Source organism: Hevea brasiliensis, chromosome 8, assembly GCF_030052815.1.
Source record: "Hevea brasiliensis isolate MT/VB/25A 57/8 chromosome 8, ASM3005281v1, whole genome shotgun sequence".
NCBI classification, from domain to species: Eukaryota; Viridiplantae; Streptophyta; class Magnoliopsida; order Malpighiales; family Euphorbiaceae; genus Hevea; species Hevea brasiliensis.
Window position 1 is genome coordinate 10,656,455 of NC_079500.1, and position 19,979 is coordinate 10,676,433.

Below are 19,979 nucleotides of genomic sequence, written 5' to 3' on the forward strand. Positions count from 1 at the left end.
CTCTTTGGATGAGTTGGCTTTGCATATTTGTATTTCAACAATAAATTGGGTGTCAAAGCAGCTAAATTGTCTTCCACCACCTGACAAAAGGTTTCTGCAACATATCTTGACAGATGAGGAAGGTAGGGATATCCAGAAATGTTTGATAAAACCAGATGAGGCATACAAGTATAAAACCTTACAACATTAAATTGCCTGCTAAATAAATTCAACATAAGCTGTAGAAACTAAATCTATGAACATTTATTTTGATTTGAAGAAACAAACTGAATCAAATGATGCCTAACCATTGCTCATTTAAATGTGCGAGAGCGTAAGAGAAGTTTCTTGTTGTTGACATCACTACTATATCCTTCAACTTGAAGGGAGCGCGATCGCAGATTCTTATCATCCATCATAATATTGGTGATTGCAGGGTTTGTGGTGGTGGAACGAGTCACATACTCTGCACCAACCAGTTCAATATCCACCTCATCCATCTCATCCTGCGGAGGGGCTTCTTTCCTTGCATAGGCTAACCCAACCAGCACATAAAAGCATAGGTTACCACAGCATAGCACCACTGGCACAAGGTAATATTTATCCAAGCGACTTTCGATTACAGTATCACCAAACCAGCTTATGGACGCAAACGCACATATCACACTCAAGAACTTTCCAATACCCAGAATACAGGGCAAATGACTGTACTAAGGTAACTCAGAAACGAAAAATACCAGAATGGGCTAACAACTCCAAAAATTACGAAGAGGGGGCGGGTTGCAGTGGTCAGCGCGTGGGACGCTGTTCAAAATAGCGTCTGAACAAGGGACGCTATTCATAATAGCACTCGGAGCTCGGACGCTATTTTGAATAGCGTCCGGAATGAGCCACCTCCAACAAATCCTGCACGCGAGGAATATTACGTCCCATCTCGTCCCATCTGCTCCGGATGCTAATTATATTAGCATCTTGTACCTCTGGACGCTAATATAATTAGCATCTTTGGGCATGGCGTGCAGTCTCCTCCCAAGCCTGGCGCAAGTCCAATCTCCCAAGCCTGGCGCAAGTCCAATCTGTGCAGCGAATCTTCAGTGAAGGGGGACGCTATTTTTATTAGCGTCCCGTGTTCATCCCCATTTCATAAGCTGCTCTCTCTCCCTGCGCTCTCATTTACGGCTTCCATTTCGCCCTCAAGCCCTCGCTCGTTCATTCCCTCATCCATTGTCTCATTTTGGTGGAGCAGCTCGGGTGGAGCAAGAAGGAGAAGAGAGGTAGATCACAAAGAAAGAAAGAAGAAATTTGAAAAAAAATTATATTAAGGTATGTATTTTGACTGTTTAATAATTTTTAACATGTATTATATGAAATGCTTAGGTGATAATAATGTTTATTATTGTGAAAATAATGTAATATTCCTTAAGAAATAAATTTTCGTTACAAGTTTTAACATGCAATATATAAAATGCTTGAGTGTTAATGTAATTATTATGCTGAAAATAATATATATATTTTTTTTATGCATGCATGTTGGTATGTTTGTGAGCAAGTTGATATATATATAGTAATAGCATAATACTGATAAAATGAGTATAAGTTATTGGGAAAAATAATACAAAAAATTATATTTTTAGTGTATAATAGTAAAGAAGGTAAAGAAAAAATAATATAAATTTGTAGTATTAAGAAAATGTTAGGAAAGAGAAAATAAAAATTATAAATGTAAATTATGTTACAAAATAAATTTTATATTAAGTCATATAATTTTTGTATCTCATAATATAATAGTTTAATAAGTTGAACAGAGAATATTAGTATAAAATAAAATAATAGTTTAAGTTTTTAAAAATTAGTAAAAGCTATAGAAGAAAGGAAAAAATTAATAGAAAATTGAGTTCATAATATATTATAGAAAATGATGTAATAAAAATAAAATATAAATTTATATAAAATATTAATAAAAAATGAAAAATTAGTAATATAAAAAATTGCCAAAAAAAATAAGTAGCATTTTAATTAAAATGTAATTATTAGAAATAAAATATTAATTTATTTTATTAATTAAAATTAAAAGAATAGAAAAATTAGTAATGTAAAATTTTGTTGAAAATAATTTATTTATTAATAGAAAATTGAGTTCTTAATATATTATAGAAAAGGATGTAATAAAAATAAAATATAAATTTATATAAAATATTATTAAAAAATGAAAAATTAGTAATATAAAAAATTTCCAAAAAAAATAAGTAGCATTTTAATTAAAATGTAATTATTAGAAATAAAATATTATTTTATTTTATTAATTAAAATTAAAAGAATAGAAAAATTAGTAATGTAAAATGTTGTTGAAAATAATTTCTTTATTAATAGAAAATTGAGTTCATAATATATTATAGAAAAGGATGTAATAAAAATAAAATATAAATTTATATAAAATAATATTAAAAAATGAAAAATTAGTAATATAAAAAATTGCCAAAAAAAAAGAAGTAGCATTTTAATTAAAATGTAATTAATAAAAATAAATTATAAAATTATATGATTTAGATAATATTAAAGAAATAAAAAATAGTAAAATAAAAAAAATTGGCGAAACTCAATATAACAATTAATATGTAATTATTTAAAAAAATTAATATTATTAAAATATGATTAAAAAATTAAAACAAGAGTAACATAAAAATTTGTCGAAATCATTGCATATTTAATTAAAATGTAATTAGTAGAAATAAAATATTAATTTATTTTATTAATTAAAATTAAAAAAATAGAAAAATTAGTAATGTACAATGTAAAACGTATTGTCAACCAGACCGTTTATGCTGATAGTTGTTGCGATTTTTATTTTATCAGAAATGTCAATTCCAAGTTTTGCTACTTTATATTGGGATGGAGAAATCATTATGGATGATGAAGGCTATGAATATTATGGGGGTTCATCAACCGTCATTACTATTGGTAAACGTATGGATTTTGGTACTTTAGGAATGAAAATTGTCCGTGGAATTAATCTTAAAGGTGGACATGAATTTATATCGAAAATCTTATTCAGACAACCCATTGAAAAAAATGGCTCATTTAAATGGGATTGCATGGGTTTGGCAAACGATGACGATGTGAATATTATGTTTAATTTCATTGATGAAATTGGAGGTATGTCATCGATTGAATTATATATTGAAATTTTTCGACCATCTGCAAATGTTGTTGATGAAGCGGGCCCATCAAATAGTTGTTACACTGAAGCACTTAAGTGTACGGATGATTTTGAATCCGCTAGCAATGATTATTGTCCTGATGATGATGAGGATGATGCGGAGTCTGATGAAGAATGGATTGATAGTGATGAATGGGACATGAATGAGGATGGTGGTCATCATAATGAGTTAGTAGTAGATTTGCCTTTTTACTATAATACTCATGTTGCAAACCCAATAATGCCGCTTGTCCCTCCTCCGCCTTATAGTGAAATAGATTTTTCATTGCTAACGGTTGATCCATGGTCAACACCACAGTGTAGTTCAATGTGGGATCCATTAAAAGAGTTTGAATTAGGAATGATATTCTCTTCTAGAGAGGATGTCCAAAAAGCTGCCAAAGAATATCATTTACATAGGCACCATGAGTTTTGTAATGAGGAGACAAAGAGTAGAACATATGCCATCAGGTGCAAAGACACAACGAGCAATTGTAAGTGGAGATTGCGTGCCTCACGAGGGAAAGGAAGTGATATATGGAAAATTACGCGATATAATGGACCACATACATGTGTTAATCCATCACTGTCACAAGATCATAAGCAATTGGATAGCAAATTTATATCTGATTTCATTCTCGCCATTGTACGTGAACAACCCACTGTGAAGATAGGAGCGTTACAGTCTGAAATAAAAGATAAGATTGGATATATGCCAAGTTATCGAAAGACCTGGAAGGCTAGGCACGATGCAATTATTAAGATCTTTGGTGATTGGGACGAATCTTATGGAAGGTTGCGACAATTTATGCTTGCTTTGTGTAAACAGAACCCTGAAAGTATGCTCTTCATTGAAGATAATCCTTTTTTTGTTAATAATAGATTAGATCCTGCTTATCGGGTTTTCGATAGAATGTTTTGGGCATATAAACAAACAATAGAATGATTCAAGAACTGTCGACCGGTTATATTCAAAGACTCAACTTTTTTATATGGAAAGTACAAAGGATGTTTATTTTGTGCAACAACACTTGATGGTAATAACCATATTTTCCCAATTGCGTGGGCAATAGTCGACAGTGAAAATACAAGGAACTGGGATTGGTTTATGTCTTGTTTGAGGGTGTTTGTGACAGATCGTAAAGGAATATGTGTTATATCAGATAGACATATTGCCATAAAAAAGGCAATGAATCAAGATTGGTGGCAGCCTCCTGATGGGCATCATCGATACTGCTTAAGACATATCATCAGCAATTACAACACAAAGTTTAAGAATACTAATATGAAAGAAGCTCTCCGAAAGGCAAGTTAGTTTTCTAAGTTGACTAGTTATTGTTACTGTAATCTAAATATAAAGTTGACATGTGTATCCAACAAATAACATGGCTTTTTTATTTTTACAGCACAACAATTGGAAAAAAAAAATTTATGAGGCCATGAACACAATCAAGAATGAGCATCCTGATACATTTGAATGGGCTACAAAGATACCTTTGGAAAAATGGACACGTTCTCATGATGGAGGGAAACGTTATGGCTCCATGACAACTAATATTGTTGAGTGCATTAATGGAATACTCAAAGGGATCCGTGCTTTACCCATAAGCGCAATGGTAGAAAAATATTTTTCCAAAGGTGTTGATTATTTTGACACACGCCGCACGACCCTCCGTGAGCAATCAGAAATGGGCTTCAAATTTACACCAAAGATGTCGTCAAATATTACTTGACAATTTAAATGAAGCAAACTCATATAATGTCCGAATCTTTAACCGTGATTGTGGTGAATTTGAAGTTTGGAAGGGAAGATCTGAAACGAAGCATGTGGTCAAACTTGATGAAAGGAAATGCACATGCAAGAAGTTTGAAGAAATATGCATTCCATGTTCTCATGTGATTGCCGCATGCCAAGCAATGTCAATTAATTATGAGCAATACGTTTCAAATTATTACACATTGGAGCAAACACTTAAGTGCTATGAGTGGCAGTTTCATGCTCTTGGACATCCTGATGATTGGCCAACAGATAATTATCCAGTTCTTCTACCTGACCCAACCCAGAAAAGGTCTAAAGGACGACCAAATTCGTCAAGGAAGAAGAATGAAATGGATTGGAGTGTAAATCATTGTTCGCTATGTCATGTACAAGGACACAAAAAAAAGTTATCACATGCGAAGGAACAACATAACTTAATTATGTTAATATGTATCATTATTATAAATTGTTGCGGAATGTATTTATTTTTATATTTTAATTTTATGTGTAAATGTAACATGTATTATTATCAAGTACATTATCTCCCATAATGTTTGCATTATCATGTGATTCTCATATATTTATTTGTGCTCCATTTTGTTTATGTCGTAGATAATATAATGGCTCGTATAATGCGCACTCCAAAAAGGATTGTCAATCAACAACAAAGAGCAAAGGTACATGGTCTAATTAAGAATTTGATTAATCTACCAATGGAAGTAACACCCTCAACTACAGGGAATTACCTACTCTGCATTGTTAAGCATATGATAAGGGTCAAAGGGCTCATTCAACAAATCATATGAGAAGGAGAGCTATTAATAGATAAACCTAGATATTTGGCTTTAAGGTCAGCTTTTAGCTGTATCTACGACAAGGGTATACTTGACCGCGTATGGCAAAAATTAGAAGCTAACCGTACCCCATCATATTTACTGCTAATTAAGGGATTCGTAAAAGAATATGCTAGTTGGGTCGCTACGCGGACAATGTGTCGGTCAAGTGGTATAAAAATTCGTGATAGTAACAAACATACTCTGTTGAAGCCCATGTTACCTAAAATCAACTACACATTGGACAAAGACCTTTATGATGAGCTAATTAGATCATGTCCTGTGAATCAAATAGTCAGGGTGACCTAATTAGTTCTAATATTTATATGTGTTGTTCATGTATATTTATATGTTTTGATGATGTACTCAACAATATTGTACTTTTAAGTAATGTATTGACTATGTTTATTTATATAATTTAATTCCTTCATTATATGTTTTTGTTACCATTCGTGTATTAATTAATGTACAAGAAACATATGTGCATTGTTTTACCTATCAAAAGATCCATTGAAAAAGTATATTTTGTAATACTAAATAAGTATGACTACACAACAAGAAAGAAGAGATTACATTGTGCCTGGTCCAATTGATAAAGAGCTTCTTCGACTCCAGCCACAACACCGTTACAAGGGATTTGGAATGGTACAGTTGAGCATGAAGTGGTTACATGCAGGAGGCAGGGGCTAATATTACATACTGACATTGATGACCGAATTGTTCCTCATCTTCGCGATTCTGGATTTATTAGTATTGCTAGACTAGGGTTTTTTTCTCTTGATTGGCACCTGATTAGTGCCTTTGTTGAGCGATGGCGACCGGAAACCCATACGTTTATGATGCCAATTGGTGAGTGCACAATCACTCTTCAGGATGTCAGCATTATTTCCGGTTTGCGGTACATGGGTGCATTTGAATCGAATGTCACGGGCCGACTGGCCAGAAGTTTTTGAGACATTATTGGGAGCTAGACCACCCCCAGAAATGATCCGAGGACATACACTAAAATTATCGTGGCTAGTTGATGAGTTTGGAGATATTCCACATCAAGCTGATGATTTAACCGTATTATGGCATGCAAGAGCATTCATATTACGACTCATTAGTTCGATATTTCCCGACAAGACAAACTCACGTGTCAACTTGATGTTTCTACCCCTTCTAGAAGACTTGAGGGAAGCTGCGATATACAGTTGGGGTGGAGCTTGCTTAGCCTTCCTTTATGGTGAGCTATGCCGTGTTGCTGTTACTGAAACAAAGGAGATTTCAGGACTACTATTCATTTTGCAGATCTGGGCTTGGGAGAGATTTAAAATAATCTCTCCATCAATAAGAGATCCATCAGCTCCTCATGATGCACCTCTAGGTGCTAGGTATGTCATTAAATTTATATTTTTATCCATTAAGCAATGAATAAATTGCCTTTTATTGTATTCTATTTTTAATTTTCTTATCAACTAACAGGTGGAGTAGAGCTCGACAAATCACTGAAGTAACAACCCATGTACTGCCACAAATTCGGTACAACCTTGACCGGATGCGACCTGAAGATGTAATAATATGACATAAAATAATATGTTATATTTTTTTGTACATTTATAATCACTTCATGTTTTGCTAATATTCACTTGCAGATCACTTGGGAACCATATAGTGAGGAATTATTGGATGAGCTGCCAAACATGTGTATCCAAGGTGGTCCCAGTTGGAAGACAGTGGTGCCATTAATTTGCTTTCATATTATTGAATGGCACCAACCTGACAGAGTGATGAGGCAGTTTGGTTTGGCCCAGCCTATTCCAGCACCACCGATGCAAACAGATGAGTTGCACGATATTACTCTCCGACTCAGTGAGAGTAATTGGGCACACCACCATGCAATATATATTCATCGTTGGAATAGGCGAGAACAATATATTGTTCAAGGGCAACAAATGGGACAACCACTCCACCATCATTCTGAATATATGGAGTGGTACCATCGAGCTGGTAGACGTTGGATCTCAATAAGTGGAGCTGCTATTGGTTGTGTGGTAATGATTAACAACATGTATTTTTTTCATTATTAAATACTTATAATAATAATTTTATATTTTTTAACCTAAAATGTAACGTAATGTATATATTTTTTATTTTTACAGGAGGACGCAATTGAGGATTGTTTGATAAAATTACAAAATCCATCAACACAAAACGTGGCAGAAGTTAAGCGTACATTAAGAAAAATGATGATTGCTCTGGAACAAGAAAGTAGGCTTTGCCAAATGCCACCTCCTCAGTCTGCACCTCAAGCAGCAACTTTTAATGATGAATTGGAAGAGGACCAACCCATCAACCAACCTGGGCCCTCACGTAGACCAGCACACCGTCAATCACGTCCTCCTCGACGTCGTCAACATCAAATGCGTCAATCCTCTCCACCTGATGATGTTATGCCCCCACCTGTCGCATTTCACCCTTTCTGCATGGCATCAGCGCCTGGTCCTATTCCCTTAGCTCCTGCACCATCTCATCCTAGTCCATCCACAGTATTCCAACCATATTCAGAAACTATCCCCCCACATTATACTGGTTGGATGCCTACCCATCAATACCTGGCCCATCAACACCATGGATGTCATATCATTCTCATGTGCAAAGCAGAAGCACATTTGACTTCACTGAGAGTCAGCAGCCACAAACACCAATGAGTAGCTTATTTGCTCCATTTGGCAGACCATCTAGCATTGGGCCATCACAATATGCTTCGAGTCAATTTGGCGGATATGGTTCAGATCAATACTATGCACTATATCAGTCTGGTGCCTTAGGCCATATTCCATCTGGTGCAGGTCTATTTGGACACCATGAACAAGGTGCTATGCATTATACTATAGGGGGGGAATCATCAGGACAACAACAAGGGCAACCTGGCCAACCCCAAGATGCACAAGGTGATCCAGAAGAGCAGCAAGAAGGGGGACAACATCGAGTTCTTCGACCGAGACGACATATTCGAAGACCTGGTTGTGGCACATGACTAATTTAAATATTTATTTTTATTTGTATAATAATTATGAATACTTGTCTTAATTTATATCTTGCTTTAAGTCAATTGCTTGTATGACATGTTAGTAAACATTTTATATATATATTTTTAATTAATTTGAAAATAATAAAGTAATTAAAACTAATTAAGTAATTACATTTATTAATTGCTATGAAGAAAATATATTATCCATAATTATAATAAGAATAAAAATTAATATTAGTTATACTTTAATAACTTTTAACGTTTATAACTAACATAATTTTAAATTTATCAATCTACTATATTCTAAATATTAGAAATAAAAAAATTCCTATTAAGATGTATAAAATATACTATTTCAAATATTATACATTTATATTTTTAATCTATAAATTAAGAAATATTTTTATGATTAATAAATTTTTTTTTACAAAAATATAAAATTAATTTTTTTGAATATAAATATTTTTTAAACCGTACAATTATATTCTATTTACAATATATAAATAAAATTAATTTCATAAATATATAATATTAAATAAATATTACTACTACTAAAACATAAAATAAACTTTAAAAAAAATCAATCTATATATTTTATAAAATATAATAAATAACTATAATTAAATGATCGATCAAAATATTATAAATTTAATATATTTTATAAAATCAATTAAATAAATAAAATATAAAATTTGTTAAGGATTGGGACGCCATTCGGGACGCTAATATGATTAGCGTTTTTCATGCATTGGACCGCACTCAGGACGCTAATATGATTAGCGTTTTTCATGCTTTGGGACGCTAATATGATTAGCGTGTTTCTGCTTCGGGACGGTGTTTCTCCTTCGGGACGCTGCATGGGGTGCGTAGCGGAGAGGGCTCTGGGACGCTACTATAAGTAGCGTTTTCCTCGCTGGGGTGCTCTCGGCGTGGTGCTGTCGTGGGGACGCTATTCAAAATAGCGTCCTCACATAAAAACGCTATTTTGAATAGCGTTTTTACGTGAGGACGCCATTCAAAATAGCGTTTTTCTTTGGACGCTATTTTAAATAGCATTTATGTGTTGGGACGCTATTTTTATCAACGTTTTTTGGTTTCTTCACCCCCTTCCCGTAATTTTCCGAAATTCTACCCCGTTTCGGTATATTATTTTTTAAATTGCCCCTGTACGGTCAATTGCCCCAGAATACAATCGTTCAATGATGATTCACAATGCTTCATAGATTCATCTACTTGACTATTAAAAAATTCAACTAGCCCAGAATGAACCGTCCCTTCCATGACTCCTAACAACGTAAACTGTGGAAATAGGCATGACATGCTCATTGAATTACTATTATGAATAGAGTTCAATCTGCGAACCCCAACCTTGGAAGCAGTAACACAACATAATATAGAACACACCATCCCCAGACCAATTCTCAACAAAGTAACAAGTTGATGCTTCTCTTTATTTTCCTTCCACTTCTTGGGAATCAAGTCCCTGAAGAAGAATGAAACTAGGGAACTTACCACTGATTTAAATGCGGGGAAAGCATTTATGGACAATGTCAAGCCAAGGAATTTAATAGCCTCCAAGCTGTCACTTTGCTTAATAAAGAAAGTGGAGCCTGTTGCCTCTACAAGAGCATAGACAAGTAAGGTTGTCCACATGGGTAGCAATGCTAAAAGTCTCTTCACTCGATTCACTTCTTCTACCGTGCAAAGTATCCCTTGCTGCTCTTCTTGGTCGGGAATGGAAGTTTTAGGAATTGCAGCTTTGTCTAAGCACCTGCAAGTAAAATACTTATCAATAATTAATTTTCTATTGAGCGGAAGAGAGACTCGTACGCACAGAAGACAGAACAACATACCTGAAGACTTGAAGATTGGATTGTGAGGCAACAGAAGTACTTCATTGCTATCTTTCTTGAAGTAGCCACTGGCATTAGGAGGGTAATCTCGACGCCTATTCAACATGGCCACCTTAACAACTCTATAGACAATGGAAAGAGGGCTCCCAGTTGGTGTACAAAGGTGGTAAAAGGAGAAGCCAGACCAAAACAATACAGAAGTAACTCCCATCAATGTTGCTGAAACTATGAAAGCTGTTTTATATTGGTAATGGAAAAGTGATGAACTTGTCAAAGAAATCGCAGCACCCATAAAAAAAAGCAACACCCCACGAATTTGTGTGGACCATAACTTGGCCATCATTAACAACAATGTTTGTGTTTTATTCTTTAGGTTCGATTACGTGATCAGCAAGAAATGCTTTTAGAGTACGGCCTGCACCTGCTATGCCCACTGTTATTAGCAATACCGCTAATAATCCAGTATGAGGAGCAAAAATCAACAGCACCAATCCCCGAATCACTGGAGACATAACAACACATATATATGATTTTCTATGATTGAGTGTTTATACATCTTGGCGTAAGTAATAAATTACTAGAAAATATACATGATGTACGAATGATTTTCACAAGATAAAGGGGGTGTCTTAATCTAGTAGTGAAATATGAGGCTTGCTGCGATGGGATCCGAATCTCGCTGTTATAATTATATATTATATATTAATTTTATCACTTAATGTAATTTTAAATATTTACATATTTAAATAATTAGATGATAATATAAACCTTATTTAAATAGATACAATTTTGAAATGAATAAATATTTAAATTTATGATAATATGTTATTATATTTTAATAAAAAATAAAATTTATTTTTATTTTAAATGATCACTAATCCAAATAAAATCTAAATAATTTTTGTTTAAGAGCTAAAATATGTTCTTGATATAATAAAATTAAAATTTCTTTGAAAATAGGCCTACTTAATTAAAAAAAAAAAACTCTAAACACTTTTCAATTACATATAAATTTTTAATTTGGTTAATTTTGTCAAGATTGTAATATTATTGTTCGTTTTATTCTTTTTATCTAAGTTAATCAAAATTCAAATGAAATTCTAATAAATTTATTAATGTTTATAATACAATTATTTTCTTATTTTTTTATATCTAATAGTAATTTGTAATTATATTTTTATTTTTAATGAAAATAAAATAAATGAAAAAATTGTTTATATATAAAAATAAAATTTAAATTTGGTTAAAAGTATATTTTATCTATATTAATAACTTTTTTAGAAAAATAACTATGAATTTGTAGCTAATAAAATGGTTGTTATGCTTGAAATAGAATAAAAATTCAAATTCTTAATTTTAATATTTACCTAAAGCTTTTTTTTTTTTGAAAAAATTATGAATTTATAATGAATAAAATAGTTGTCATTAAATAGAATTGAATAGAATTAGAATTTCATATCTGTACAAATATAAATACAAATTTATTATTTAATTAAATAGTTAATTTTTAATATTAATTTTATAATTATATTAATTAAATAATTAAATTTTTTAATAGTATTTTCATAATTTAATATTATAAATTTATAAATATTAGAACAATTAAAAAATAAATTCGTAAAAATGAAATTCAACGTTTAAGGTTTTTAATTAATCTTATTATAAAAAAATAATAATTTTTAATGAATTAACAATATTTGTCGAATTAAAAATATAAAATTATAATTAGACACTTCGTATGAGCAAAATTATGATAAATTGAAATTATTTATGAATTTAGTGATGGAAAAGTCGTTGCTAACATTATTAGCGATGAATTTATATAGATAATATTTTCATTGCAACAAATATTAGCGACAAATACAATGTTGTTAAAAGTATTTAACGACTAATTAATTGATATAAATTGGCGACAAATTAATATCCTTAAAAATTCATCTCTATTCTGCATTATTAGTGACAAGTACATATCTCTATTGCTATAAATATATTATTGGTATTTTAATAAATAATATAAATCATTGAAAAGCAATATTGCACACTCACGCACGCACAAACGAATCAGAAAGAGATCGAACAAATTAGAAAGAAAAAATATATCTACTCCATTTATCTAAAGACCACAAGCTTCACAAGGTGCTTGAAAACCTTCCACAAGTTTCATAAGGTGCTTGAAAACCTTCCACAAGTGTGTTCTCACACTTACACAACCTTAAATAGGTTTTGGTGTAGAAGAAATCACTCTCAATAACTCTCAGATATAGAATTTAATGCTGAAAGATTGAGAGAGAAGATTTGTCACTCAAGCTCAAGAGTATTTCAATGAAAGCTTTAAAAATAGCACAATAAATTCTCAATGCATGAGTACACTTTCATTAGGTAAAATTGTGGTAAATGATACCTTTTAAAGGTGCTTTCCATTGCTAAAAATGTTTGCTGGAGAGTGCATCTAACGGCTCTTTAATTTTCAAAAAACTAACCGTTACTTCTTTGAAAATTGTACAGCATAGTTGTATTAGGTCAGAGTATGAAAATAGTTAACTAAAATTTTTACTGGTTAACTAGTTTTGTAAGACAAGAAATTTTAGACAACAAAACTAGTTAACTAATTTTCGTGACAGGTTAACTAATTTCGCTATTGTCTGACTTAAATTTTGAAAATTTGAGTTTTTGAAGGAATGTTGTAAAAATTATTTTGACCATTCAAAAACCTTAGAAATGATGTAAAAACACTTTTTAAACTCTTGAATCTAAAAATAAAATTGATTTTAGGTCCTAAATGGCATAATGTCTCCAATCTTGTACAATAAACCTAAGAACCTAATTTGTATCCTAATTCTTCATGGACTTTGATTCATCTTGTGTTACACAAAGATGATGATCTCCTTTTATATCAACCATGTCAATAGAATAGCCCTTCTATCAATGTCTTTGCATTTCATGACCTATAAAATCACTTCAAATACTTATGCACAAATGGTCAATGTATATTTCATTAAGTTTTGTTATCATCAAAATCAAGCTCATTATAGCTTACAGGGCCTACATTTACAATAAAATAAGTCATTATTAATTTAATTGATCCATTTAAAATCTTACGAATTAAAAATTCACTTTTATAAGCCCACACTCGATGCTGTGTGTTCTTTGTTGAACGTGAGTCTAGCATGCCTCGGGCCACTGGGTCATATAGTGCATGAAGCTGCTCTTCTACATCCAGTAAAGGACATGCAGAAAAGCACTGAATTTAGTACTAGGTGTAACATCCCATGTAGAAAGGAAGATCTCGGCTGGAGCTATCCTCTGGGAGGGATAGGGTTTGCTGGTGACCTTATCCAAATAAGGGGCAGAAATGAACTGAGTCCCTCATTGGAAAAGGAGGAAAAAGTGAAGGGCATTTTAAGGTGGTAAACCTCTAACCTAGATAGTGCGCTTTTGTGCCTTAAAGAAGGGGTCCAAAGGATAAAGCCTTGAGATTCATTGGGCCAAAGTGGATAATACTATCCAGTTCCAAGAGGGGCATTACAATATGGCATTAGAGCTGACATCCCTCAGTACGGTGTGATTAGGGGACGAACTAAGTGGAAGCTGATGGGCCTGTGACATCCCATGCAAAAAGGAAGATCTTGATTGGAGTGATCTTTTGGGAGGGATAGTGCTCGCTAGTGACCTTGTCCAAATGGGAGGCAGGAATGAACTGAGTCCCATATTGAAAAGAGAGGGGAAAATGAAGGGCCTAACCTGGATAGCACACTTTTGGTCCTCAAAGAAAGGGTCCAAAGAATAAAGCCATGAGATCTATTGGGCCAAAGTGGACAATACTATCCAGTTCCAAGAGAGACGTTACACTAGGCATGCTGAATGGCAATAATAGTGCACAATTTCAATTATTTGTCTTCTATTAATAGAATTAAGTCAGAGAGATAGAGATAGCGATAGAGAGAGAGAGACAACAATAGAGAGTTTAGCTCTTAGGTTATATAACAAAAATGGATGTCAACTAATCATGCGTCAATCACATGTAAGTCAGTGATTAAGATTAGACCTCTTTGATCGAAATTTTCAACGTTTTGACTCAAGAGTAATTGTCAATGGCTTTAATGGACCAACTAAATTGATAAGGGTTTATTTAACTATAATAATAATTATCAGGGGCTTAAATACATCAATAAGGATTTGTTTCACCCTAAAAGTAATTGAGTCTTTTTGCCTACAAAATAATTTCTCACTCATATACTGATGTGTCCCAACCGCAAGTGCACGGGTCGTTCAAGTAGTATAGAAAAAGATATCGTTCCCACGAGGAGTTGTGCTAATAATTGAATTTTTGATATAAAATAAAATGTGTTAAAATTGTATTTTAATCAAATTGATAAAAGAAATTTAGGAATTTGAAGCATAAGGTATGAAAATGCAAAACTAAATTCAAATAATGACTAATTTAATAATTTGCAAAATAAAGAAATTGATAATAATGAAAATTAATAAAATGAGATTAAACTAAACTCTCAAAAGTAAAATTCCAAGCAATAATTGATGAAAGACGATTCTGGAGTTAACGGTTCATATTTAAGTCATTTTGGGATTTTTTCTAGCTAGCCCAATCCATGAAATTTATGGGTTTAAAGGAGATTAATTCTAAAATCCCTTGAAAACTCTTTCGAGTAAGACAAAGAGTGTCTTAATTAACTTAATCCTACTTTCGTGGAGTTAAAATTAACCAAGACCCATTAGGTTCTTTAATCAATCTATTAAAACCCTCTTAACCCTTAGTCTATTTCTAGATCTAAGTTAATTAAGTCCAATTTCTTGATTAACTATCACTTGTTTTTCTCCTTTCGGTGCTTCAACCAAGGATTAAGAACATAACTTAATGGGGCCCTTCATTAAGCATGTGAATAAGCACACAAGAAATAGATTAAACCTCATAAATTCATTAAATTAGGACTAACCCAGTTCAAATCCACAAAAATAACTAAAATATTACATCCCTTACTCCAGAATCAAAGTAAAACTACTCACTATCCATAATAATTACAAGATATACTGAGTTTATATGGAAATAAAGCTTTAATCTAAGCTAAGAAACAAAAAGCTCAACACTAGAAATGTAGGAAAAATGTAAGAAAAGAAAGAAATCTCCAAATCTGATTGGAAATGGTGTGGGAGAGGTTTGTGACTCTTCAGCTGCTCCTCCTCTCTTCTCCCTTTTTAATTCTTCCTCCTTCTCTCCTTTCTAAAATGGGAAATGAGGCTATTTATAGCATTTTCTGACATGGAGCCCTAAAATGGTGTGTTTTAGGAGGGATTTTCTGAGGGAATCTTCTGCCAGCTCATTAATGAAATCTTTGTGGGACTGCATAAGTGGACTGCATAAGTCATGCAGCTAATGCATATTTCAACTTTGAAACTTGTTTTTGGCATCTTTGGCTGTAGAGATCACTCCTCAATTACAAAATTTCTTTTTAGTCCATCAAAAATACCATTTTTCCTACAAAACAAAGTAAAAATTACAAATTAATCCAAAATTGACAATTATGAAAAACTAACTAAATAACTAATGAAATTAGCTAAAAGTGACTAATAATCAAATAAAATGGCTATGAAATTAAACCTAAATGGTTATGCAAAATGTATGCATCATATACTGTATTTTTTTCCCACAAGTGCAACACGAAAATGAAGAACCAAGTCACGCAGGACCAAAATCAATTTCCTATCCTTAAAAAAAAATGTCCTACTCCAGCCTTTTCCTAGTATAATATATCCTCATTACCGTTGGTATATGAGAATTGTTATACCTCCTGCCTTATCCGATTTGTTATTTATAAAGAAAAATTATTATTTAGCTGCTGAGTGTGTGTGTGATGTACCTGTGGTTCCCTGGATCTTGGAAAGATGGATGTCGGGTTCTTGAATTTCTTGAAACCGAAGAATGGAGTGAGGCCTAGTGACCATCTGATAGCTACTCCAGCACTCAAGTCAATAATGGAGTTTTTTATGATGAAAATGAAATAATAGCTTTTCACTTAATGTAAAGACATGCTTGGATAAACCTTTAAAACCTATTTACGAAGGGATGAGAAACAGCCACTGTGAATCATGACTGAATCTTTTGTCATTTTCTAATTTGTATATAACGGCATGCTCCTTGATTGGAGTGCTTGATTAGTCATTTTCATGTCAATGGTGATCAAGTGGCTTTCTAGTTTTGACTTGTACCAACTTCATAGATAGCTAAAGAAACTATTTCACAGAAAATGGCTAGGTGTTAGTAGTGAGGCACTGGCTGAAACCTGTGCTAGAGGTGAACTGAAGGCTCTAGATCTCCAAATAGAATCATCCATTGAAGGAAAAATTTATGGATTTCTCATGTTCACCTCTTCTTTATTCAGCTCTAATTAATAAATATTCATATCGCACAAGCAACAGCTTATAAGGCTATTTCAATTGCTAGAATTTTCGAGAAGTAATGAACTACGAATTACCAAAATCACACCAAGAGATCTCTAAATCGTAAATGTAAATATAAACTTTAAATTAATCATAATTATTATATTAATGATCATATTTCCATTCAATTAAATAATATACCAATAGTGATTATAATAGTCGTACCCTAAGATAAAAGGGAAGAAAATGAATGGATTTAACAAATATATATACATTTTTATTTGTAATCATCAACTTCAAAAACACCATGTTCATAATTCTCAGTTATAGTATTTCTGAGAATTTCAGACAATTTGGAGAACAATTCGATGTTCAGTGTACACTGAGTAGGTGGCGTCTCTCTTTTTGATCTTCTCACATCACAATTATTTCTCTGAAAACATTTCTTTAATCCTGCAAAACAATAACAAGACACAATATTTACGAGATAGACACTCGATCATGGATCAAATGTCACCTAGCCAATAATTTCATTAGTAAAAATGATGTAGAATAGGAAATGGGAGATTGATGATGTCTATTGATTAATCTAGCTAGCTAGGATGAAAGAAATGAGATATATATTTCTTCCTCAAACATCTATATATGAAGCATATATTAAGGGCTACTCTAGCTATAACAAAATAGAATTAAAGCACCAGCCTCCAAGTACACTCTTCACTCTTCGTGGAGGATGACCACTGTTGGAAATGTTGGATGTCCTACATCAGAAATAAATAAAAAAGAGCAGGACAATATATAATAAGAGGAAATTAAGTCAGATTAACTTTAAAAAGAAGAAAATAAATCAAAATAATTTAAAAATAGATTAAAGTGTAATGTGCTCAGCTTTTTTTTTTTTTTTTTTAATTTAACATGGTATTTGGGTAGTGGTGTAGACATAATTTGAGATTAAAGGCAATGTAAAATTTAGAAATTAAAATTTGATTTAAATTTTAGAATCACAATTAGAATAAATATTTTTCGCAAACATTTTTCGTAATTTAATTTAATAAAAAGTCGAGATTTAATTCCCTTTGAGATGTTACTGTAATAGAAATACTATAATTGAAACCAATATTAAATTATGAAATTCAATTATCCAAGTAGTGACGCAGTCATAATTTTTTTTAAAAAAAAAAAAAAAAAAAAAAAATAAAAAATTTTTTTTTTTTTCAAATTCAAATAAAATAAATTTTTTTTTTTTTTAATTAAATAGTCAATATATAATTTTTAATTCCCTGTTGTTGTGTAATGTAAAATAAAAAAAAATATGAAATAATAAATAAAATATGATTTTTTTTTTGAATTATATAATTATATTTTTATTTTTATTTTATATTTAGAAATTAAAATACCTTAAATGGTAAAGAACAATTTTTTTTTTGGTTAAATTGTTCGACTAAAAATTGTTCGACTATTAAAAAAAAAACATGAGACAATAATATATTTGTTAAATTATTAAGTTATCAAATTAAAAATTAGTTTTATCCACTTGAAAATTAAAAATCATTAAAAGGATATGATGAAATTATAAACAGTATTTCTTGTTAGCATAATAAGAAAAAATTAAATTAAAAAAAAAACCTATAATTTTAATAATTCAAACCAAATATAACAATAATTATTTATCTAGATCCAATTCCAATAAAAATAAAATTCAAGAAATACCCATATATAAAAATCACAATAACTTGATTATCATAATATGGCATTTAACAATTCCATGGATTGATGATAATTATTAGAATTAATAGAACTTTACAATTTTGACATAAATTATTAAAAAATTTTATGTTTTATTACATTTATAAGAAATATTAAAATTGAGATTAGAGAAAATAAATTTATAAAATAGATCTGAGTATTTTATAAAAATATATACAACTATAATAAGTTCTTTTAAAAAAAAAAAAAAGAAAGTCAAGAAATAAAATTACAAGAAAATGAAAAAACTAAATATAAATACAAATTTTTTATTCTGGTTCCTAAATCTAACAATAATTTTATTTTTTTTTTATCCTTTACATTTTTTTTAACTTTGTTTGTTCCTTTATTTATCTTTTTTATGAGTTATTATTTAAAAAGATAAATAAAAAAACAAATTTTAAGTGTTTTTAAGATAGAAAGAGGACGAAAATTAAAATATTTTTTATTATTTTATTTTTGTCAAAATTTAAAGAAGGCAAGAGGGTAAATATTAAAATTTAAGGAAAATTTTCTTAATTTTAATATGTTTAAACATTTTTTTAAAGAAAAAGTAAGGGGGTAACTAGCCTCTTTAGTTCAACGTGGCTTCGCCAGCGTATGCGAGGCCAAAGAAAATTTGTAATCTTTCTTTCAAGAATTTTTGTTAAAAAACATATTTTTGCAAAGAAAATATTTTAAAAATTATTGTTAGAATTGTTGAATATTTATTAGATTTGTTGAGTTTAATTTTTAATTTTAAGGTGAGGTTAAAAGAGACAAAAATGAATTGATTCTATTTCTTATTATAATTTTGCATTAAATTTTATATTCTCACTGTTGTGGTTTTTTGGGAGAGAAAGTAGAGAGATAAGAGAAATCAATTTTGCAGCTTTTTATAAATTTTAAGGAATAAATTGTAAAACTTCAGGCTTTAATGTCAGAAGTGTAATCTAATTCAAACATATTTGATTTAATTTTTATTTTTAAAATTATTGCATTTCAAATTTTAAGTAATAATCAAATCTTAATTAATGATTAAAATTTAGATGGAATTTTTATTTTCTTTTATTAGATCTAAGTGATAAATAAATAACACATCAATTAATAAAAATGTTTTTTATTCTTTTTAATTAATTTTTGATCCAACAGTGATATCAAAGCCTCAATTATTCTATGGGCAAACTTTTAAATGCTATATAAATAACACATCAATTAATAAAAATGT

The 19,979-nt window shown here is 31.0% G+C and overlaps 1 protein-coding gene and 1 pseudogene across 1 annotated transcript; one reads left to right on the forward strand and one right to left on the reverse strand.

The window, feature by feature from the left end:
• Window positions 1-293: 293 nt before the first annotated feature.
• On the reverse strand, window positions 294-11,145 carry LOC131182026 (protein NRT1/ PTR FAMILY 5.6-like; annotated as a pseudogene).
• Window positions 7,677-8,861, forward strand: LOC131182282 (uncharacterized). Its single transcript, XM_058151265.1, has 2 exons — window positions 7,677-7,800; window positions 7,909-8,861. The coding sequence occupies exons 1-2, from the start codon at window positions 7,702-7,704 to the stop codon at window positions 8,455-8,457; spliced, it is 648 nt and encodes a 215-aa protein (XP_058007248.1). The 5' UTR covers window positions 7,677-7,701; the 3' UTR covers window positions 8,458-8,861.
• Window positions 11,146-19,979: the final 8,834 nt, after the last annotated feature.